This window comes from Halichoeres trimaculatus, unplaced genomic scaffold, assembly GCF_033239565.1.
Source record: "Halichoeres trimaculatus isolate MK-OKI-2021-1 unplaced genomic scaffold, fHalTri1.1 fHalTri1_scaffold_11, whole genome shotgun sequence".
Taxonomy (NCBI): domain Eukaryota; kingdom Metazoa; phylum Chordata; class Actinopteri; order Labriformes; family Labridae; genus Halichoeres; species Halichoeres trimaculatus.
Genome location: NW_027437189.1, coordinates 13459500 through 13484643, shown reverse-complemented (window position 1 = coordinate 13484643; position 25144 = coordinate 13459500). Strand labels below are relative to the sequence as shown.

At 38.8% G+C, this 25144-nt stretch overlaps 1 protein-coding gene across 1 annotated transcript; it reads right to left on the bottom strand.

Moving 5' to 3' along the window:
• Nucleotides 1–1908: 1908 nt before the first annotated feature.
• On the bottom strand, nt 1909–19878 carry LOC141798758 (immunoglobulin-like and fibronectin type III domain-containing protein 1). Its single transcript, XM_074680585.1, has 24 exons — nt 19872–19878; nt 18928–18987; nt 16575–16697; nt 16269–16408; nt 16012–16111; nt 15734–15776; nt 15437–15611; nt 14770–14926; nt 12702–12974; nt 12116–12571; nt 10871–10973; nt 9378–9523; nt 8651–8775; nt 8018–8159; nt 7627–7920; nt 6795–7091; nt 4110–4289; nt 3900–4028; nt 3493–3801; nt 3092–3177; nt 2768–2960; nt 2393–2689; nt 1996–2322; nt 1909–1913 (listed from the first exon to the last, which is right to left on the bottom strand). The coding sequence occupies exons 1-24, from the start codon at nt 19876–19878 to the stop codon at nt 1909–1911; spliced, it is 4167 nt and encodes a 1388-aa protein (XP_074536686.1).
• Between the last annotated feature and the right edge of the window lie 5266 nt (nt 19879–25144).

Genomic DNA, 25144 nt, shown 5'->3' with positions numbered 1-25144 from the left:
AAAGTCTGAGATGAGTACTTCGATTTTCTACTATTGTGTGGATTGGCTGTTTCTATGTAACTACCCAGTTAAGCCAGAACAAAGGTGAACTTTGAACTGTAGCTACTCCTGACTTACCCACACGAAAACAGTTGGTAGGGCCTCAACCGAGGCAAACAGAGGAGTAAACAAATATTTGCTGAAGTAAGATGTAAAAAGCTGTATCTTAAGTAACACAACATGTTCAATTCCATATGCGTTCCAAGTTTTACTCCACCCAACATCGATCTGGTTGGGAAATCATCTGCACTAGTTCAGCACTTTACATAACTTAGTAAGTGTATTAATAGGCAACTGTTGTATAAAGTGATTAATATATAAAGTGATTAATGCTTCAACAAGATCACAATTGGGTTAACTACCAGTAGTGTTAATATGTAGAGGGAATTACCTTTTTATTTCAAACACGCAGCATTTCAGTGAAGGAAATTATTGCAGGCAAGCATGTCATGGTTAAAAAATAATTGTAACAAAGATTTGTAATTTGGAATTTTGTTATTTGCTGTATTCAATCCAAGTAGCACTACCACTTCAACATTTTCACTTTATCTGAAACTACACCCTACTCATGGAAAATCCCAGTTTACCTTTTATGGTGCTCTGACTCTTGACTGATCACTCAGTGAATTAGCAACTTCAAGAGGTGGTATTATGGTTTTTCATATTTAAAAATTGTAAGGTTAAAATGCAGGGTGGTAACACTGAAGATAAGCAAAGTTTTGAAATGTGGCTGCTTGGAACAACTTGATCAAAAAGTCATTGCCAACATCGTGACATCATCTGTGAGTGAAATTCATTAAAAAGAAAAATTCCTCTCTTTTTGAGTTTTGTTTAAAGCTATATTTTGATTTTCAAGTTATATGACAGTGGATACAGAGGAAACCTGGGGAGAGTTCAGGAAATGACACGAGGCAAGGGGACTGTACCTGGGCTACCTGCATGAGAGCAGTGGCCTCTGAATAGAGCACTTGGTGATTTCCTTTAGGCCAAACCAGTGCCCACAGATTTGCCATTTTACAAAGAGAAACCCAAATTTGTTGCAGGGCAACAGTGAAAGAAGCTTCCAGAATGCTGGATGGGGCCTTAAAGAGACAATAAAATAATCCCAGTCATTAATTTGTAAGGATTTTTTTGAGTTGTAAATAGGCATGGGTACCAAATGAGGTACTTTTTTTTATACCAACCAAATTCTGTCTGTACTGAGTACCAATTCACATAAAATCGAACAGTACCATGTTTAGGTACCTAAACACATCCTTGTGGCTGTGAAGGAGTGAAAGAGTAGGCAATATTCCATACTGGACATTAATATAGCATTACATGTTTATGTATTTAGAAATAAATGTGTTAAATTTAAAAACTTTGAGATTTTAATATTAGACAAATTAATATTTATTATCACATATCCACACAAAAGAACCAAAACTTGGTACTGTTGAGTACTGATACCAACTGCCAGGTACTGGGCATTGGAACTGTATCGTTTCAAATGTGAAAGGTACCCATCCCTAGTTGTAAATCAAGTTAAAATACTAAATAAGGACTCAAAGGAATAATATAAAGCTTTAAAAATCACGTATTACCCTCGCCTTAAAATTATCCACCAGGGCCATCTGAATATTTTTACATATGCCAATTAGCTACTGTATATTGTGTGGAACGAAAAAAACTAAAATGCTATCAGTAACAGAAGGACTATCCGGTTGGGTCCCAGGGTGTTTTTTCATTTTGCAGATTAGTCCACTTTCTTGTCCTGTGCAAACATTTCTTCACACAGTGAGCATGTAGAAGTGAATCAGAGCCAGTTGAAATTCAACCTCTGTGTTGAACAAGTGAAATAGAGTCAGCGTCATCAGGCCTGTAGTTTCTTCACTCTGTTTGAACAAGAGAGAGAAGTATTTAGCATAACAGTTTATGAATACTTTCATTGAAAGTGCAGATGTGTTCTTTCTTCACCTTTGACATTGAGCATGGTGGAGCACTCAGTCCGCCCGAGGGCATTCTCTGCACTGACGGTGTACTCGCCCATGTCTTTGGGGCCTACGCGGAGAATGAGCATGGAGCAAACCCCGCATGTGTCAGAGATGTAATAGTTGGTATTGGTGTTCAGGCTGATGTGGTTTCGATACCATGTGATGCGGGGTTTGGGGTTTCCCTTCACAGCACAGCTCATGTAACATTCATAACCTTTGGGAGCATTGTGAAGCTTTAGAGGCACAATGAAGGTTGGGGCACATCGCAAATCACAGTCCTCTCTGGTCGGTACGCTCACCACAAACTTCTCTGCAAGACAGAATACACCAGTGAGATGATTTTCTTTTGTCTTTTTGGGTTTTGAAAATTACTCACATACCTTTCTTCTTCTCCATCCACCAAGTTGGAGACTCTGAGGGCGCAGATACGCCCATGTCATTTTTAGCATAGACCCGGAAATGATATTCCCTCCCCGGCATAATGTTGCAGACTGTGAACTTGTTATTAAAGAGCCTGTCTGCCACTGTGGCCCATGTGCGTTTAGTAGAGTCCAGCTTGGACACTATGTAGTGGAGGCGGTCATCTCGTTTCTCATCAGGAGAGGGCTCCCACATCACTGTGACTGTGCCAGGCACGTTCTCCTCAAGTTCTACAGGTCCAGGAGGCTTTGGATCATCTGTAACCACAATGAGTTTTACTACCTTAACCACTGATTTAACATTAAAACACAGATATCCAGATGCTTCTTATTTACCTGTGACCCTGACCTCAGTACTGAACGTCTCCTGCCCTGCAAGATTCTTGACCAAAATGGAGTAGATGCCAGTATCAGAGCGCTCAGAGGAGGGGATCAGCAGCTGTGATGTGCCATCAGAGTTACTGATTGTAACTCGCTTCATCACGGGCACGTTGTCCTTTAGCCAGATTATTTTAGGCTGTGGGGAGGCCTATAAGAAATAAAACTAGAATATCTCAGGATCTAAGGCTTTAGTCTGGTATTCTCTGTTTTCGTTTTTGTTCAGTTTGATAGAAACAATGGTTTGGGATTTTTAGTGTCTCACCTGTGGGCAAAACTCACCTCAAAGTTCATTGTGATCCTGACAGAGTTTCCTGCCCTCACAACCATGAAACTCTTCAACTTGTGGTTCGTGAACTTTGGCCTCACTAATGTAATGAACACAAACAATGAAAATTGCTTTGGAAAATATTTAACTCCAAGAAGTTGTTATATAATAGAGAATGCTCAAACATGTATGCATGCAATGGAACATTGTCCCCACTGCTGCTGCTGTTAGTACGTGCAAGAATTAACAATCTGTGAGTCAGTCCTTAGAAAACAAAAGTAGACTGATCCTACTGTTTTAAAACATCTCCAGTCTAGAGTATGAATAAAGTATGATTGACTAGTTTATATAAATACATAGCTGCAGCTAAACAGCAGAACATTTTTTCTTTGATTTCCGAAAAGTCTCTACATACCAGGTGAAGGCATAGCAAGGACATAGTTCTTGAGCTCCTCAGGACCACTCTCTCCTCCATCATTACTAGCAATCACCCTCAGCCAGTACATCCCCATGGATTTAAGGCCTTTTACACTGTAGGAAGTCGTGATGAGAGGTATGGTATTACATCGGGACCATTCAATGTCCTCAGCAGGCCTAATCTCAACAAAATATCCCTTTGCTTCATCCTGTACTCCTGGTTTATCCTCAGGTTTTGTCCATGTCAGGGCAATGTGAGAGTAAGACGTTTCTGTCACCCTCAGGCTTGTAACTTTACCAGGAGGCTCTGGGACAAATTCAAAAGCGAGATAAATTTTGACAGTTTTAAGATTCTAATGAAAGTACATATAATGCAATCTGTGTTTTGCAAAGTGGATTACTTACTCTTGGGATCCCGTGCAATAACAAACTCTGATGGGCTGCTGAATTCACCAGCTCCTGAGAGGTTTATGGCTGTAACTCTGAATTCATACTCCATACCAGCCACTACATCCTTAACTGCATACTGTTTCTCTGGAAGTAATTTTTGAAAGAAAAAAACATAAGTGGTCAAGTCAATGCCATCAGTCTAAAAAGTCAAATTAAAATACAGACCTTTTATTAGTTCATCTAAGGCATTCACAACAGTCCAGAGATTACTGCCTTTTTTGCGCTTCTCCAGAATATAGCCCAGGATTCGTGAGCCTCCTTTGTTACTTGGTGAATCCCAAGAAAGGTTGATGCAGTTATCATAAGCACTGACCACTTTTGGAGGTGCTGGAGGTCCGGGAAAGGCTGGAACATACAGAAACACAGATGGTTTTGCTGGATAAGGCTGTAATCAGAGAGAGCAAAATTATGATGCAGTTCCTTACACACACAAATTTACTGGTAGTCATGCTCAGAAATGTTGTTATATTAGCACAACATGTAAATTGAACTGACTGTAAACCACAAATCATGTGCTGTTTTTTTGTTGCTGATATACTCCAAAACAAAATCCTGCGCTACAGAAAACAATAATTTGACATTTCAATTTGTGTTCATTTCAAAAGTGGATCCATGTTCAGTATGTGTAAAATGAAAAAAAAAAGAACTAAACATCATAAATAGAATAAATCTAGGTGATCTCAAATATATCTTTCAATGTAACCTGTGACATAAATTGAAACAAAAATAAACCAAAGCCTAACATCAGGCCCTCAATGATAGTCAAATGGATAATAGAGAACAGCAGGGGGCAGTAGTGACACAGATTCAGGTGATGATCAACTGGGTCTCTGTCACTTAGCACAATTTGGCCTATTTCCATTCCATAATTGAAACTGCAGTAAAAATAGTGGTGACAGAACTCCACTGAGGATCCAGATGGCTCACTGTGATAATATCGTGGTCTCCTGGGCAGAACTGTGCTGTTTTTGTTAGTGGTAACATCCGTAATGCCTTGTCTTAAAAAAACAGTAGTCAAAAAATATATTTAAAAAAATATCTATTTAAAAGGCTAACGAAACCCTTAACTGTTGAAGAGATGCTTTTACATTCTGGGATTTTCAGATAAATCACACGACCGTTCAAAATGTACTTTTTGTACAGTTTCTAGAGACATTACGGTATTTTACTCACTGGTTGACGCCCTTTCTTAAATTGGACTGCGTCACGTAAAACCGACGGCAAAGTGCATCCCCGCCGGTTTAATACACACGACCCGAGATGTCAAAAAGATTTCAAAAGTCCTTACTATTTGGCACGAGTAGTATTTTCGATGAAACAGGAGTTGTAGTCTTTGGGGGATCCAGAAATGTCAAGAAATCAGTGGTAAGCGTTGTCTGACCTCAAGTTGGCTTCATTTAAGTTTGTTGCAACTTTAGTGGACGAATGACGCATTTTAGCTAGCTCCACAGCGTTCGTTTAAATATTAAGCCAACCGTTAAAACATTTAAAGACTGATACCTCTTCTCCTCAAAGCAACAACTTGGCAGGCAAGACTTAATTTTACCTTCCACTCTTTTTCTTTTTATCCAGAGGTTAGTTTTATTTATTTATTTATATATATTTTTAAAGGAAAACATATATGTAATAGTTCATGTATGTAATATCCGCTAGCCTGAAGCGAGGTTTTAAGCGTGGCTGTATTTGGTCGGGCAATAGTTGGCCATAAATTATCTTACTGTACACCATTATGCCTGTCAGGACATACATTTAACTTAATAACATAAAAGCTATAAAAGTTAGTAGCAGTGGTACTAGTTGTAGGTTATGGCTCTCTATGAGCAGCCTAGCTGGAAAGACAATTAAGTTTTTTTCCCTTTTATTAAAGAGGAAAATTTGTTTCCATGATAATGGCTTAAAGTTCATGAAAAGAAAAAGTCCGGTACTAACCAAATGAGGAATTTGAAACACAGAAAGGTTCAGTTTCTGAGAAGTATGTTCATTCAAAAATTGGTAAGGGCTCCTTTTACATGAGTTACTTTGTTAAGTAGTCGATGGAAAGAACTGAAGATTTTCACAATATTCTTATTTGCTGAAATGCACCTGCACTGGAGATTTATTTAATGAACTCTATAAATAATAAACTATACACATTTATATTAGAATTCTGACACACCGTGTACATCTATTTTCAGACCTCAAGAGTACTTAAAACTTTGGGATTTAACCTTAAAGGAGGCCTTTTATGGAATATTTACTTCAAAAGGAAAGACCTGAGGAACAACCTTTTTAACCAGAAGACCTCAAAAGTAAGTGCAAATTCATTATTTTTTGCTTCGTGTTAGGAGTGTTTGTGTGCGGCAGGTTTTTCTTTTTGTGCGTTGTCCTGCTGACATGTTGTCACGCTGAGGTTCTCTTGATTTTGTGTTATTTTTTTGCTGGCTTTTTCTGGTTACCATAAGCTTTTGTTATACTTGGCGCTCTAAAGAAGTTCATGCTTGTTTAAATTATCTATAAATTTGAGTAGTACAGACTTTTTGTTGCTAGGAAAGAAGAACGAGGTCTCTCTTATGATGTCAGTCCTGTGTAATTGGACTGTGGATTGTGGTTTGACTTTCTGATGAGTTTTAAAGACATTGGTATTGTCTTTGACTAGTTTGTGAACATTGCTGTTGTTTTCAGCAGTAAAAAACATTGTTGTATAGTGATTCTTGTTTAACAAGGTTCAGTCACACCCTTGTTGAGGCATTTTGCTAAAGTTTAGAGTCATTGGTGTAAGAAAATATGAGGAGTACTTGCAGTGTGTCTTTTGTTACCCCCCTGTGGAAGAAAAAATGTTTTGACAGATATTATACAAGTACTTTGGCTCACCTAGAGTGCCAGCCTGCATGTCATCTGTCTCCATGACCTCACTTGTGCCTTCAGCAGTCACTGCTCGGATTCGGTAGCAGTATCTTCGGCCATGGTCGACGTCCGTGTCCTTGTAACTAGGCACACCTGGGATTTCCCCCAACTTCTTCCAGGTGTTTCGCCCCACTTGCTGTCGCTCCAGTGTGTAGTTAATAACTGGTGAGCCACCATCATCTTTCGGAGGCCTCCATCTAAATTCTATACACATGGCGGAGCTCTCTGTTACCTCTGCAGGACCCTGGGGTGGGGTGGGTTTGTCTAAAACATGAAAAATCCAACAACAATTTCAAGTCCAATTTTTTAACATCTTGCTTGAAATTCATCACTTTTGAAGTTGAATCTCATACAACAAAAACCTAAAATCCTTGAACCATCCATGATCACAAACTGGTATTCTGCTTAAGGTCCAGTAAAATACTAGCCTGTTAGTGTGAGAGCTTCAAGAAAAAAAAAGAAGTCTGTAAACCCCAGCAGCCCCAGATGGGCTCAGTAAGACTAGAAATAGAAAAACGAAAAAAAAACACTGTCCTGTATTTAAAGTCCATATGAATGAGCTAAGGACACTTCTATTTTCACTTCATTTGGAGAAAAAGCACTTAAAAAAAATCACAGCTTTTATGCATAAATGAGGCTTTTAAAGATAATGTTTATCTTGAAGGAGTTTGGAATCTGGGGTTTCCCTGTAATTTCTCTTTAAAGCTTTATTGCAGTGTTACATGTGGAGCTTATCAAAACCAAAATGACAGGGGACTTCCTGTTTTCCAGTTTCCTGCTGTGTCCTTCGTTGACTCACCGAGCACAATTAGCTGTGAAATTGCCTCGGTGAAGCCGTCTTCATTCTTGAGCTTGATTTTGATCTCCCCTGTGTCTTTCCGTTGGCACCTGCTCAGGAGCAAGCGGCTGTGACTTGCAGATTTCTCAATCCTTGTATTGTTGTCTTCATGGAGCTCATCTCCCTCCTTGTACCACTGAATTTTTATAGGCTCATGACCAACGAAGTGCATTTTGAAGATGGCAATGTGTCCCGCTTTAACTGTCACAGGCTCTGTGAATGCTCTGAGGTCTTCAGAGTCAAACCTTGGAGGATCTTAAAATAGGCAGATTAGTGTCATTTCTAAATCATGCGCGTCTTGCCTCACAACATTGGTTAAAAATGATAGTTGTTTTGATTTAAATGGTCAAACCTCTGATGTTGATCATTGCTTCAGTTTTGCGACCATCTGCCTCAAAGCGGTATTTCCCAGAGTGCTCTTCCTTACAGCTGATGATGACCAGTTTATGGATTGCGCCATCCTTGATGATAGTGAAACTGTCATCTGGGAGTATCTGTTGGAATGAGAGACAGATGATAAAAATAAACAAACTGAGCAACACAACTCCAAGTTAATTAGTCATTCAAATCAGTAGCACTGGGTGGCTTAGAGGGCTTTGGGACCAGCTGTGTTTTGCCTGAGAGTATCTTATCAGAGTATCTTATCCTTTGCCAAATGTTTACCATCAAGAAGTTATACTGCACTATAATATGAGAAGCTCTATAACTTGATGCTTTTCAGAGTCATGGTCAGGGTGTGACAAGACAAAGAAGGGCAACATTCAACAAAGTTCTCTTGGACATCATAAAGGGGTGTTACCGTTACATGGCATGCATCTGTATACTTGAAGCTGAAACTTACCACAAGCACAAAAGCTTCATTTTTTTCCTGACACTAAATGAAAAAGAACTGCAACTCTGGAATCCCAGGCCTCTGTAATGCAATTTCTTGACAGACATTGCCACAGTTCCCAAGAAGAAGATGAGTTTGACCTTTAAAACTAACCTTTTTGCCGTCTCTGAACCAGACGCCGTCACAGTCTTCACTGCTGAGCTTACACGTTAACTCAGCAGTCTCATGGATGATGGCACTGACATCCAATAGACCGCAGACAAACTGAACCCCTGGATCTAACGTACAGATAATAACAGTTATTTAACATGATGATCATTGTGATATGCATGCAAAAGAATCCCTGCTGTTAAGCTCTTATTTACAAAAACAGTTATTTATATTTTCAGGTAGTTTTTGGGAACTACAATTTTTTTCTCATGCAGTGTCCTACATTTGCCAACAGAAAGTCAGAAACACATTTATATTCAATATGTTGTTTTGTGTAGAGAAATAAACTCTTTTAGCCAAATATGAATCGTCTGACCTATCAAAAATTCACATTTTATTAAGCAAATTAAACTAAAATGAATTTGCTCTACAGGCTATTTGTGCTCTGAAGGAGGGTCCCTGCTGTGTCAAAGCAGTGATCAACATGCTGTCTAGAGCAGTTTAATCAACAACCTGCAGAGGTAGTAGCACAAAAATTGGTATTAACTTGAAGAAGGGAGATAATGTACTCAGCAACACACTTTGAGTGGAATCAGGATTTATTTTTGACATATTATTTACTGGAGCATTATACAGTTTTATATTGACTCAAAGATTTGTGAGAATCAACAACTTGTTCCCTCATCGCTGGACACAGTTATTCAGTCATGACTCTGTTGTGGTAACTTACCAATTACTGTGTCTTCAATCAGAGGGCCTTGTCTTTTACGCTTTGAGGGTTTAACTGAGTCGGCTGCATCTTCAGTGTCTTCATTTTTATTGTGATCTTCAGGACCTAAGCTTTCCCCTTTTAAAAAGTAAGGAGCCAATGCTGAACTTTTGACACATAACAGATTAAATTACATTGAAATTATACGAACTATCTAATTTAGACCTGTCACGGTAATCAATAAATCGATTAACTGAACGATAAATAAAAACGTCCTTGGTAAGTTTGCCAGCCTCAATAAACTGACACGTGCATGCATGTTTGTTTTCCTCTTCTCTTTTGACCAAAGAGGCTGAATGAGAAGTTGGCTCACTGCGTCTTTCTTTCCTAACATTGGGGTGCATAGGTTCTATAGTGGATTTGGCAGATTTATAGCTGCGTGAGCATCTGTCAAAAATGCGATCTTTGGCATCTTTTGCGACGGGGCTGCTCGCGCGTACACACGGAGAGAGCTGAAATGAGCGTCCTGAGGGGTAAGGAGGAAACACGCTAATATGAGTGATGGCGCAAAAGATACGGTACTTAAGCCGCCTGCCACAGTCCCAGTGTGGGAATATTTTGTTTTTTATCAGAATGAAAAAGTGTGAGCTCATGAACACCAACGAGCTGATATGCCGCATTTGTTTGAAAATAGTGGTGAGGAAGAAGAAGAAGGGGAGGTGCAACGGAGCCTTGTTCTTTGACAATCCGCTCTTACTGAGGCTTTTGGTCTGCAAAGTAAATAGAAATAAAAGCGCCAAATGGTGGGCGCTCAAAGACAGCTACATTGCCAAAGAAATGCAGCCCTTCAATATGGTTGAAAGCCAGAAATGTTAAAAATGTTTGACAGACAGTACGGATTGACCGGGAAAAAGTGTTTTTTTTTGGAGTTTCGTTTTTCTTTAGAGACAGGGTCTATGTTTTATTGTTTTTGATTAGTATTAATTATTTTCATTGACATGTATTTTTTTCTAAAGAGAGTCTATTTCATTTTCATTGAATTTTTTTCTCTTTCTTGTTTGTTAAATTTATTTTATTTTTTGTTAAATTTATTTTATTTAAAAGATCCTGACCTTTTAATTACAGTTAAATACTCTTAAGAAAATAAAGTTTCTTGCTTTTGATATGGTGTACTCACTTTATCATCCCATTTATCATAATTACATCAATGAAAAAATGGGAAAAAATCAAAATTATATTGACAATAATATCGTTTATTGGCAATAATATTTTGGAAAATTATCGTCTAGCAAAATTTGTTATCGTGACAGGCCTAATCTAATTATACCAACAATCTCAGGAAGTGTAAAAAAAAAAAATTAGTTTTCTTCACAAAAGGGACTGGGCTGCAAATTGCAGCTCTTCTTGGGGCATCAAAGATGAAGGAATGTAATTTTCTATCCATAAAACTTCACCACACCCCCATGCAATGATGAACCACTTATGATCTCTTACCATTGATTGCTTTTTCTGACCGTTGACCTTTCTTAGAACTACCTGAATGCTTCACCTCGCCAGTAGACTCATCACACTCGTCACTGTCACTTTGTCCACTTTCACTTTCTGGTTTATCTGGGTCTGTGGAAGAATGAGAGTCTCAAAGTGGTGGTGATAATACCCAAACACTATCACAGTACATTTGCAGCGCCCCAGATGCTCTCATGTACCTTTTAGTAATTAGTAATTATATTTCAAATTTCAGTAATTAAAAGAAAAAATAGAAAACCGTGCTTATTCTTTTCTTAAATACAAATTTGTTAACAAATGTTCTGCAAGCACAGAAAACATAAATATACTGTCTGTCTCAAGTACTCTCAAGAACTCTTTCAGCTGAGCTTTCTGAGGAGATTGCTTTCAGCTGAAATATTACTGGACACATACTCAAGGGATGAGCAGCTCATCTGTCCTTACTTTACAGTGTATCAGATAAAGATGTGATTCATCTGTAGAGGTAATAGTAGCAGTTTTTCCCCTACCATTTAGGCCCCCGTTTTCCATATAGCACCAGATCACAGCAGGAGTAATTTAGGGTTACCTCTCTCATAAATCGGGTCTATACCTTGTTTTTTTTAATTTAACAGATTAATTGTAATTTATCTAATTTACATGATGGGATGTTATTTGTAGATCACTGGGTTCACATTTCTCCTTATGCTCTTTCGCGCACAGCGAAGTTCTGACTCCCAGCGCATTCACAGACACACAAACACAGGCGCATATTTACACACACAGGCAAGCACAAGCCGTAGAAAGTTGTGAAAACCACCACAAGAATCATCTTCCAGCGCTTTCTCTGTGAAGATGCAACATTTGCTCTCCTGCATTCCCTGCTGCCAATGACGTAGCCGCCTGTAAACCTAGGGGAAACACTGAGTAGAGTATGTTTCATCTTTCAGTCAGCAGGGTCCTCGTCTCTTACCAGATGTGCGTTGTTTCCGCTGGGACTTCTTTTTGGACTCTTGGTGTCTAGCAGACCCAGAAGAGTCTCCATTTTCTTTGGATTCAGCATCTTCATTTTCACCCTCTGCAAATAACTGAATGTAGTTAAACTAGTTTCACTGTTTTCAACATTTTTGCCCTGTTCACTCATCACAAATACAGACTCAATAGAAAAAAACTAAAAAATACTCAAAATACTCAATTAGGAAGTAATTGTTTTATAATACATGACTATTGATAAAAGAGGTGCTGGAAAAACATCAAACATCAATTGACTTTACCTGTTACCTTATCAGAGTCCTCTTGCCCTCTCGATCTGATGCATTTCTCTTTCTTTGTGTCACCTTCTATTGGTTGCCCTTCTCCATCTGAGTCGTCTAATTCTTCTTCTTTGCCATCTTCTCTTAAGATTTTGAACTTCACTTTACCTTTCTTCCCTTTTGACTTGGCTTCTGTAGCTCCGCAGTTTTTACCTGGTTGGTCTTGATTGACTTCACTTATTTCGCTGCCTGTTCCATTGACTTCACACTTTTCACTGTTTACTCCATAAGTGGTTAGCATCTGCCCATCTTTCAGCTGATTGTCCTTGTATTTTGCTTTGACTGCTGCTAAAATCTTCTCCATCTCTTCTTGGTTTTTCATCTGTTGCTCATTGGCCACTTTCTCAAGATCAAACCGTGATCCACCAGCCAAAGAACTGCGCACTGTTTTCTTCCCAACTGATGAAGGGTCCCTCTCTGTTCAAAGAACACAAAACTCACCATGTGACACCCTCTTCACCTCAATTTGTGCTTATGATCACTAAAATTTCAAAACAGCAGTTGTCAGTATCACTTCTTTACACTGTGCAGTAGTAAATTAATCTACCTCCAACAACCAGCCAGGCACTGCAGGATGCTTTGCCTGCCACAGCTGAATATATGCCCTTATCCTGCAGCTTGCAGTCTTTAATCAGCAGACTGTGGATTAGTTGGTGGTCTGATACAGAGATGCTGTATTTCTCCCCATCCTCCAGCTCGCCATCTTTGCCCTTCCATAAGATCCTGGGTAATGGGTGTGACAGGACACACTCAAAGAGGGCATCATCTTCTTCTTCGGCATTGATTTCCTCAATTTTGACAATGAAGTTCATTCTTGCAACTAAAAAGCAACAAAAAGAAGTTGACTTTAGTTACACCTCGGTGTGGTTTAATTTTTGTTACCCCTCACATACTGTTACCTTCACTGCATAGTTTTCTCTCACAGTGTCAAGGCCCCCATTGAACTCTGTCACCACTGTCCCAAAGAAAACACCAACATGGCCTGTACAGTTTCAATTAGGGTTGTCACGATACCAAAATTATGATTTGATGCGATACCTGCCTAAAAAATTTCAATATCGATTCTAAATCAATACCATGGCAAACTTAAAACATCAGAAAATGGACAAAATAAACAGCTTGAAGAGAAGGCTGCCTCAAGTGAGTTATCTGACATCTGTTTGTGTGTTTGTGGGGCTAAGGGAGATTTGTAAATCGTGTTAACATTTCAGAAAACACACACACCCGCAAAGTCTTTTAGATTACATGCAGAATCAATTTCTAGAGGGAACCTGAACTCATTTATTATTCTCAAGAATAATTCAACTAAATAGAAAATGAGAAAATATTAATTGTTGTACAGTAATGAGCAGGTAAAATAACCCTGCTAGACTTTAACAGCCATCTATTGTTTTCATGCTCAGCACACTGTAGTTTAGCCTACATTGTGTATGGTGAGACACTGAAAAGCACCCTTTTAACATGAATACTCAAAAGAAAATGTACCCGTGTTATTTAAGCTCTTTCACAGATGCAACACTTTAGTGTCTCCTATATGTTTCTATCATTGTTAAAGTTAGAAAACTACTTGTCACTTATTTAAACTGTGTCAACACCACAGCTCTGTGACTCAGGGCTGCGTGTGCTCTGCAGCTCATGTTTATGACGCTGATTATTCGTCGTATCAACTACAAGCAGTGGTGAACTAGTTTGCTGTCACAAAGTAACTAACAGTCGTTTGACTTTTGTGTTTGGGCACGTCGTTTGAATCTATCACTCTTGCTCTTTAAGTAGGTGAGGAAGCTGAACTGTGAGATGCTTCTTCATGTTCGTAGTGTTCCCTTTGTGTGTGTGTCGGTAGTAAGCTGTACAGACGGGCTTTGTTAGGTCTATTAGCCTACAAAGCCGCCTCGCCTGTCGGCTTCACTAAGACAATAATGCTAGATTTCGCTCCGTGCACCGGCTTTTTTGACAAGCTGTGGTCGGTTCAAAGGAGCGCTGGAAACTTGGAGCCATGTCTGTAACTCCGTCTGTACTTTTGCATCCAGCTTAAGAAATCAAACTGTGAGGTATTCAGGACGAGATTGGATAATTAAGATGCACGTTAACAACTTTGTCGGACTGAAAACGGCCAAGCATTGACACGTGAAGCTAATACAGGCTCACTGTCTAGCTTCACAACAACAAACACACTTTGGAAAGAGAACAAGCCTCCGCCCACTCCTCAAAGAGGAGAGAGGACCCAGCTCGGTGGCTGCAGGCTCACAAGTTGCCTGAGTCAAAATGTCTCTGATTCAGACGAAAAATTGCCTTGGAGTATCGATACTGAAAACACGTGGTATTGTTTACTTTTTAAAAACAGAGAGAATAGATTTCGACTTTCTCAGTATCGGTATATCGTGCAACCCTAGTTTCAAGATACCCTGAAATAACGGTTTTCCTTGACCCACTCTGGTAGATCTAATCCATTCTAAGATGCCAAGTCAATTTGACCAGTGACAGTATGAAAGGGTAAAGTTTTGTCCAAATTATAAACTGCTGGTACACATGTTTATAAAACCAAATCAGCTGTGATCACCCTTTCACAAGTTTAACACAAACTTTTCAAATTATCATCGTTTCCTACTTAAACATACGTTTTAACTCTGTGAACACCTGGTTGACCTCCTCATCTACTTGTTTTTGCGCTGTGTTCTTCTGCATCAGACCATTGATTCTGTAATCTTTTGTCCTCCCAGAGTTCTTGATGCCATGCTTCTCTGTTAATTCCTCATCAGATGGTACTTCACCATCCTGCTGGGCACACAGAGAAATTAAAGGCAAGACCACATATTTGCATTTGAACAATGAAAGATAACATTAACAACTATACATTGTGCATATTTTAAATCCCAGAGAATGGCTCTAATTTAATTATACAATCTGCTTTGTTTCAAAGTTTGAGTTTATTTCTGAAATAAATCAGAAAGTCCAAGACAAAACTTCAGCATGTTGCATTCTTTTAGCTATTCTTGCATCAGTCTATGTGCCATAGACATTTGAGGAGTATTGAGTGCAATATAGACCTTATGAATTTCACACAGGGTCTGTATTTGCCAAAATATGCCAGGGTAAAATTTATGAGCAGGGTAAACTGAATCATTTGGATAAACTCAGCAAGAAAAATGGATTATGCTTCCAAATAAATTTACAGTGAAAAATAATTATTCTTTCCATGCAGAACTATTTTCCCCAAAACAGGTAATGTTCAGAGTTGAATGATTTAATTTTGTGTATACATAAAGAGCAGACAGGTTTTCATACCGTACAGTTTTTTTTCCTTCTCTCCTTCTTCTTCTCTGCTAGCTTCTTCATAATCGATTGCATGTCTGTAACACCAAACTCGGCACAAATACGCTCATAGTCACTCCTGTCTGCGTTCAGCATCGCGTTCCAGAATTTCTCATCAGTGTTGTCCTCAGTTTTACTCTCAGCTTTGCTAAAACGTGAAAGAAAAAGATTCAACAGTTGTTATAGCCAAGCTTGAATCAGTGGTTAACTTAAAATGTATAGAAATAACATTTATTTGATATTTTAATCTCACAGTATTTATGTTCTTACCTTCTTCGTAGCAGTCTCCTGAAATCAGATGGGTTTGCTGATGCTAAAAGCAAAAAAGTTCAGTTACTATACTCTACAATATTTTTAATGCAACGCTGCAAATTTATAACTTATTTATATGAAGCTGTAATAACTCACTTTTCATAACTAAATTAAAATATCATTGAAAGAAAGAAAAATAATTTAAATGCCATTGTCAGGCAGAATTTTTAACCCTTAAACATGCAAATTTCAAACAAGTGTTTATACACAGAATGCATTGTGGGAATGGCTCTTACCATCACTAAGGTTTAATGTTGTTGTGCAGACAGCTTTGCCAAATTCATTCACAGCAGAGCACTTATAAGTGTCTGCTTCTTCGGCAGACACTTTACTGATCTAGAGGAAAAGATAACGTTCAGCATCAGGAGTTATCAGAGGCAGCAATTGGATCCTAAAGGTTGCAGGTTTATGTCTGTACTGTACTTTGGTGTATTGGTGGAGGAGTCAGTAGCCAAAGGTTGTTTTACCGTTTGTTTACCAATTTGTCACTAACCTCTAGTATATGTTCTCCAGTTGATTCATCGTATGTACTCAGAAATTTCTTTTTGTCTAAAGTATTGCCTTTGGTTCTTCTCCATGTCACCTCTGGTTTTGGATCCCCTGTCACTATTGCCCTGAATACGGCTTGTTGTCCTAAAGAGATAAAAGCACATCATCATTATTTCACCTCAAGTGCTTCAAAGAATCAACCAATCAAGTTGACTTTCCCTCAGGTGAAGTCACTGGTGTTGTGCATCATATTTATGTGACACAATGTTTCTGGATGAGTGCCTCTTTAGACTGTCATAATGTAACCAACCTTCATTAACTTCTACTGGCAGAGGTTTTGACTGGAAGTCTGGAGTGGTTTTCCCCTCTGGCAGATTCACTACATACTGTGTGATCATCACTCCAGGAGTCTTGGATCTTTTCCGGATGGCAGCTACAAGGGAAGAAAAAATAGTGTCTCAAAAGTAACATGAAATGATGCAAAGTTTTATTCAAAAACAACAACAACAACAACAACAACAGCAACAACAGCAACAACAGCAACAAGTAAGTTTTAACAATAGCTTTGTTATGCAGGTCCAAGTGGACCGCAATGTTTCCAGTAGAACTTAACAAATATCCTGTTTCCTCTGCCTCCTTGTGTGTTGACAGAACCATTAGCTTGCTGCCAGCTAAATAATTGGAAGCAGTTGAAACTTAATTGGAACAATAGTGCACCGTTGCTCATATAAAGATGTATGGGGTACATTAATTTCTTTTGTTTAATGAATGGGTCAAACATTTGTCTGTCCTAAATTGTTTAAAATGTGTTGTTAGAATATCTAGAGATAATTTTTTTATTGCTTAAGTATTTATTTTTTCAATTGAAGTTAAATGATTGCACCATAGATTAATCAGCCTAACATTTAAAACAGAAGTGTATTAAACTCAGGATGTAATTAGGGATATTGGATATAGGACACGATACAGAAATTTTTGCTGATATATGCCAGTATTTTACAACTCATTCAGCCGATTACCGATATTAATACTTTTTCCACACACCTAACTGCAGAGATAATCAACTTTTTCATGTATTGGAAGAAGCATAAAGTGTTATCACAATTTTTTGTATTGTTCATTTCTTGTGTAAAATAAGAAAATACATAATTCTTAAAACTGCATATTTGTTTATGGCAGTTACTTTCAAACAAAATAATACCAAGAGATAAATCCTACTCAAAACTTGGATGATGCTCTCCCTGAGACAATCATAACAACCAGGGAATCTGGCCTATTTAACAATTGACAGTCAGTAATTGTGACCTCTTACAGGGAACTTGCGAGAAGTGCAAGTGTTCGGCAATTAAACCCAAATTAAATGAAATGGTTTGCTCTTTGACAGTAAATGCACCTTAATTAGTCATCTACATGAACCACACAGACTGTTACTTAAATTGGAACCTAACTTAAAACAGGGGCCAAATATGAGACTACTCAATCAAATTATACAGATTCAGCCCCTAATCAGAACTGAAATAAGTAGGTGGATTCCTTCTACACTACACAGTTCTATGAGCTACAAACACAGTGTAACAGAGAGGTGCAAACAATAACAACAATACAAAACATATTAGCAGCCTCAGCTCATGGCACAAAGGTCTGGCATTTAATCAAGTGTGCCACAGCACATTATTTTATCACTTTATTTTATCTGTTGATATTGTCATGTTGGCAGATATCAGATATTTCACTTTTAATCCTTTATCGGCAGATACCGATAACGTGCCAATATCATCATGCATACCTAAATGTTATTCTGTTTCCTGGTTTGCAGTGTGGTATGTCTTATAAGGCTTGAGGATTGGAAAGATAGGGGATCACACAAAAGCCAACAAGAAACAACATGAATCCAAGGATCAGTGATCAGTAAGCAAAGCCTTAAAGGATAAGTTCGGTTTATACAGCTTTTACATTGTTTATAGAATGAAGTAGAACAAAATACTCACCCAGAAGGCTTTCCTGATCCAAGCAGTGCTTCAGGAGATATTTAGATCCAAAATCGTGCAGCGGACGTCCGTATAATGGGATCCATCGGGGCATAGACAGCGCCGCTCCTAAAACTGCATCAGTCGAGAGGTCATTACAGCCACACAGCGCTGTCTGATGTGACACAGACTGCAGCAGAGGACTAACCCGGAGCGGACCATGATTGAATATGGGTGAAAAATACGAGTTTTTGGACAATTAATGCAGTTTTAGGAGTGGCGCTGTCTTTGCCCCGATGGATCCCATTATAGGGACATCCGCTGCACAATTTTGGATCTATATATCCCCCGAAGCACTGCTTGGATCAGGAAAGCCTTCTGGGTGAGTATTTTGTTCTACTTCATTCTATAAACAATGTAAAAGCTGTATAAACCGAACTTATCCTTTAAATAGGAGAACTGCCATCCAATCAAACACGTAACGGAGGGCATTTGACTAATAAGGCAGTAGATATTTCAGGTTATCTACACAATCACAGGCAGAGAATAACACTCTTAAATTATACCTCAAGTATCATTCAATATTTATCCATCATTCATAAAAATGGATATAGGATATCCTGTTCAAACTGTTGCCAGTCTGCAGAAACCTGAGAAACCTCCCATTTTCAACAGAAAATAAAACATTTAATTCACCTGACTTATTGCCAGACACCTCATTGAAATGTTGAATGTATTGATGAACGAGGGAGAAACCTGGGTGAAAGAAACAACATGAGATCAGTTACAAAAAAGGGAGTGAATACACCAAGACATAGTCATCCTGGACAGTATTGATACATCAGGGCAGAACATCATTAGTTAAGTTGAAAAAGTGCATCACTCAGAAGACATTTTGGCTCACTGTAGTCAGGCTACTGACATAAATATGGGGAACCTGAGCATGAATGATAGAAGGATAGATAGAATTTATTTCAGACTCAGATAGGTCCATAAGAAAGGCATACAACAAAGAAAAAATTAATACAAACAAACAAACAAACAGACAGCAATACAGGAATAGCCTAGGTATCCAACCTAGGCATGTCACAAGGTGAAAAAAATAAATTAATGATTTGGGCAAAGAAGAAGTTGCTAGCTGTATAATACCAGAAGAAGACTTTGGGATATCAGACAGTGTGAAAAAACCCTGATGAGTCCCGTCCCATCCATAAATGCCTTCTCTGTAGGAGATTGCTTTCTATACAGTATACAGGTTTTGTCTTGCAGAAATGGTCTTTTATTTGAGAAGTCAAACTTAGACAAAGTTTTGATTTGCTTTTGAGTATAAGTGATGGATGGATACGAAAGGAGTAATGATAAAAGCGTGGAGGATAAAAAGCGGAGAGACCAAAGTGAACATTGGTCAGAGAGGCTGAAAGTGAAGACCCAGACAGGCATAATGTGGAAAAGGAAAGCTCATAGAGGCTTAAATAAACTGAAGCTCTGAGAGGGTCACAACAAAGGGCAGTAGGCAGGCATCTGTAATCCAGGGATGTTTTCTTCTCATCCCCAGTTTATCACTGAAGCTTGAGAGAAAAGACCTTTAATCAACTGGATGTTAAAGTGCCTGCCAGTTGGGTCAGCTCCAACCTGCTCACTTGACATGAGTATTCCAAGTCACTGGACATAATGTACATTTGTGGCTTGAGTGAATGTTGCTTAATTCCATTTTATGTCATATAAAATCTACCAAAACAGTATTTTGTTGTGCAGTTATTGATTGTTGGCCACTTGAGGGCAGCAGAATTAAGTGTTTAATGCATCGCTGACATGTTATCACCTCAGCACTGATGAAGCTTAGCTCTGCTTTCAGTCTCCACTAACGCCTGAAAGAAATGTCCGCCTCTGTAGCAGCTAAATGCTCCAGTACAGGCACCAGCTAGCTGCCAAATATGTTTGTCTGCTTGACCAGCTTCATGTCTCAGCCAAATGAACAGTGGCATTCACCGTAAAGATGTGCACAAGACAATCAAACAAAAATGTGAAAGTCTGAAGTTTCTAAGATTGTACACATATTTTTATAGATATGAAAGTATTTTTCCTGAAAAGTGTAGGCTTACCACGCAGTTAATAATCATTCACAAAAAAAGTTTGGCAAAATAAGTCACTTGCTGGATTTCCTTTCATCTTAGTAACAATGAAATAAATAAATCAAAATAAATAATATCATAGTTGTCTAGTAATGAATCAAAAAGTTTAAAATCCCCTAAATCTGCAAAATTGAACAGGAATAAGAAAAAATGACTGAGAGGGGTAATGTAGTATACTTTACATTGTCTCTTGTAACTTCCATTTTTTCCATTTTTCCACATTTTGGCGAGAGTTGATGGTCAGAAGAGTGACCTGTCAATAGAAAGCAAACATTCTCATGAGTACAAGGATAGAACTTAATGACCTTCAGAACATTAACATGGTGACTTTGAGAGTCTAAGTCATATCCACTGCAGGACAAACACTGATGGTACCCAGCTCTCATGCCCTTGAGCTATAGTTAGCTGTGACCCTGTATAACTTTATGTGGTTCCACAAAGTCTGGCTGTGGACTCTTACTGCTTCCAGATCTCAGGTTTTAAGAAAAGAAGAATACCAGTGTAAGATATTTTCCATACATCACATCAGTGTTTTAAAGTATTTCAATTACTGATTTATTTATTCAGAATATACCATTGTTAGAGGAAACAGTATATGAATACAACCAAATTCTTTGCATTGCTACAAAAATATACTGTATTTGTTTAGAGTATGCCAGTGATACTGAAAAGGGTATCTTTACATACTTAACTTTTTTTTTTTTATTCCACTGCAGAATATTGAATTGATTTGTTAATATTACAAACTTGATGATGGTTACATCCTGTTTCAAATAAGTTTCTAGTTAAAAGAATGAAATAAACTTAGACCACACAAAAACACCAATCTAGACCCTTCTTTAAATACTTAACATTTTCACTTTCACTTTCAAACTTTTCTAAACTATAACCCACCTGGATGTCACAAAAAGTAGGGGCTGACCTTTCAACAAGATAGGCTTGATCATATCAATACAAACAAACAAACAAACAAACAAACAAACAAACAGGAAGAGCTGTTTACCTGTCAATAGCTCTGTCCTCACTCCCTCAGGGATCTGGAAAATAGTTTATGGAGGTTGTAGACTTAGGCCCTCTTGGGTTTTACTTGAATATTAAATCCTTTGGGGAGGCACATCTGATTTTACTGCCTGCAAGCTTGTGCTCATACTGTGACTGTTGAGGGGAGACTTCTTCTGTTGAAGCAGGAGGATGCTCACAACATTCGTGTTGTTATTAAAGCGTTTGGGGGAAGGGGGTGGTCACTCAGGGTGGAGGTGATGAGGTAAAGAGAGGTAAATAGAAGAAGAGGGAAGGGCTACCAATGACAAGTTAGTGGTGCAGTTATCTCCTGGTGTAGTAATTACTGATGACAGCAAGCTCATCTTTCACAGACAGCTGCTGACAAGAAAGTGGCTGGTGACTTCATTTTGTTTGTGTAGTGTGGACCCCCAAGAAAATACCACATTACAGATAGCATACATTTTTAACTGTCAGAAGGAGGAAAGTGGGAAAGCAGTTTGTTTAGTATGGTTGTCAACTTTTGTTGTAAATTGCTCAAATGAAAGGCCAATGGGTTGTTTTTTTTAGAAGATAAACATAAGAGTTTTCTGTCACCTGGGGTTGTTTTTACACACCCAAAATTAAATTCTGCTCAAATTATAACTTAATGGTGACCCTGGAGTCTCACAGACAGGCTTTGTTTTAATTTGGGCTGTTAAGCTAATGGAAAAATTTGCCTAGCAGTCCTCTTACAGTGACCTTGAACCTGTAATAATGATGAAACTGAAAATTCAGACTTAGATTCTGATTGGAGACCCACCCTTGAGTTTTAAAGCAGTCATCCCACTGTCTGCTGTGTTCTTCTTGTATTACAATACATGACATAATCAAGGTTGTGGCATTTATGTGATTTAATCCTTTCATGTCGCGGCTTTGAGGCAGTTGTGTCTTCGGAAAAAGTTGACTGAATGAAGAACAAGGCATTAATTGTGCCAAGGTCAAATACTGAAGTCTCCACTGCAGTTGGTACATACCGGATTAATTGTATGTGCTGATTGCTCTGTCTTTAAAAGCAAATATTGACATAAAACAGATGTCTCTCCAGCAGGTGATAAACATCAACGGCTGACTTTAACACCCTGGGTTTTTGTTGCTGATCTAATTTCCTTATGGGAGGTAACAAAGCTTGATTCCTGGTATGTCCTCTCCATGGAAACCAGTTTGTTTTTTGCCACATTAGCAGCAGAGCCCCAGAGATGGCCATGCTGTTCAGTCCACCACTCTGTAAGTCCACTGGCTTGTTTTTTTCCAGAGGGACAACTAATACAAGTGATCGCCTTTGCCAAGTGTGACACGCTTATTCATGGTACAGAGAAACATGTCACCATGCAGACATAACACTTAGCACCAACGTGTTAGCATGTGAGATTTACATTAACCCCAAAGCCCAGCAGAGCCTTAGAGTGACAGCTGATGGAGCGAGCTCCATCATTGCTCACTAGTCCAGTTCAGGGTATTTTTCTGTTCTCAGATCAGTGAAATTGAACACTCTGAAAACTGGTCGCAGAATAAATAAGACATGGAAAAACAGACCTCTAACACCTTGGACTGGTTGGTCTTACTGGGACATTCATAGCATCCATCAGCCCAAGGTCCAAGCAGTGCCAGTGTCCTATCAAGCTTGTCCTTCCATGTGCAGTCTCTCTAATGCATCTGAATAGGTTCTTGAGTATGCCTGAGCCCGCATAAACCAGCTGGATTAGGAATTAAACCCCCACCGCCTACCCTGCTTATATTGATGAAATGTCATCCTGCATAGTTCTCATTCCAGTCTTGGGGAACCACAGAGAGCCGCCAAGGTGCTAACTAGACAGCCTGGCCTGCTTCTCTGTGGTAGAGATTGCTCTTCTGAGGGAAACCTCAACAGTACATCAGGTGAGGCCTTGTCACTCACTCTCAAACAAGGAGCAAAGATATTCTTAATTGGGCTTCACTAGTGGAACAAAGAGTAAGTCCTGGCCTCTAAATTTATAGAAATAGCTTACCCCTTAAAACATGCCAGCTTTTCCAACATTGATGATTGGATTGGTTCCTTGTTTCCAGTAAACATAGTATGTTGATGAAATTTTAGTTGCAAATCTTTGCCCAAGGTTTACATGCATGTGGAATTTAATATTTTAATTGTTAGCATTTTTGCTAAATGTACATACACTGGATGATTAAAAAAAGTGATGTTTTATCAGATTTATCATATCAGCTGTTTAAGATTCTAAAGGACAGGATTTGATGTCTGTTGTCCATATACTTATTATCATGTCAGAACTGAATACTGAGACAAAATTGGTCGCACATGCCAACTTTTTTTTAATGTGTCCAAGTAAAAATTTCATCTGGCCGCGTTTGTGCGAGTGCAAATTAGTGCTGCACGATTTGGGGAAAAGGTGCGATTGGCGATTAGGTGGATAATATTGCGTTTGGGATTGTGCTTGCGATCTAATAAAAAAAGTTGTGTCATGAGTCTACAGACTTGCTTGGTTATCATGGAGAAAAATCAAGCAAAAGGCAGAGATGGATTACTGAGGATTTTAATTGTGTAATAATTGTCAAAATATCCAAACATACTGTATACAAACAACAATGGACAGCACAACAGTACTGTTTTGTTTGTATTCAAAATAGCACATTTTTGCCTCTTTTGCTTTCCATGTTTTGAAAATTACATCTTTTTGCTGTCATTCAACCTGTAACCAAAATAACACCAAATAACAGAGGTAGAGTTTCTTTTCGTCTTGAGCGCCTCACTTACTTCTCTGTGCTCCATCTTGTCTGATTAAACTGCCATACCAGGGGGGCAGGTAGTCACATGACCAGTTGAAACAGTGACTGATTTGTCATCTCACGCTCGCTCTCTTACTCAGTCTCTCTCACACACACACACACACACACACACACACACACATACACACACACACACACACACACACACACACACATTACTCACACAAACACGCTCATTATTTTACACTTTTTTAAAAATAATTGCACAATCGCACCACTTTTGCGATTATGTAATAGCATGTGCTGACATTGCGATTGCGATAATCGTGCAGCACAACAGTGAATGCACCCAGTGGGGTGAAAGGAACAAGGTGGCTGCCCGCATGTATCCAAGAGTTTGAGCACGTTCCTAAAGCTAGGGAAGGATAGAAACTGCCAGAGCTCTGGACAGTTTACAGCAGTGTATATGCACATGGACCACCTGGCAGGTGCCTCAGCCAACATAGACATAGCTGACAGAGCAAAGAAGGTTGGTGTTATTTTACTGTTTCAAGTGTAAGAGCATTTCATTATTGAAATCATTTTTATCTATGTCGTTGTATGAGAATTGAGAATGAGAACTACACTGATATATGTATGTATACATATATAAGCCACCATGGAGGATGGGACATTTGTGGCATTTTGCCACTTCCTGTCAACCTTTTCTCATCCATCAGCCGATTCAGCCTACTGCTCCAGAGAAATGATGTAACTCTACCCCAGGTAAGGGAGACGGAGAGAAAAGGGGGCAAGGGGTAAAATTACTTTTTTGCGTCTTCCTCTTATTGTGTTCTTTATACGCAAATAAGAGCACAACTATGTCTTCCCAGGCTGTTAGTAACATTAAAAGTCTCCATGCTACCATAGTTTCTATGGCCAGACCCTAACCTGATGGTAAGCTGTCTGAGTTTGTGGCAGCCATTGAGAGGCAGCACCAACAGAAAGGAGGAGAAACTGTGACTTATGTGTAAGTATCAGGA

Excerpts from the sequence above, each read along its gene's own strand:
- LOC141798758 (XM_074680585.1), bottom strand. Across the intron at positions 15,612-15,733 it reads AGGAGACTGCTACGAAGAAG|CAAAGCTGAGAGTAAAACTG; the intron begins GTAAGAACATAA and ends TTCACGTTTTAG. Across the intron at positions 9,524-10,870 it reads AGTTCTAAGAAAGGTCAACG|TTCAGCATTGGCTCCTTACT; the intron begins GTCAGAAAAAGC and ends ATGTGTCAAAAG.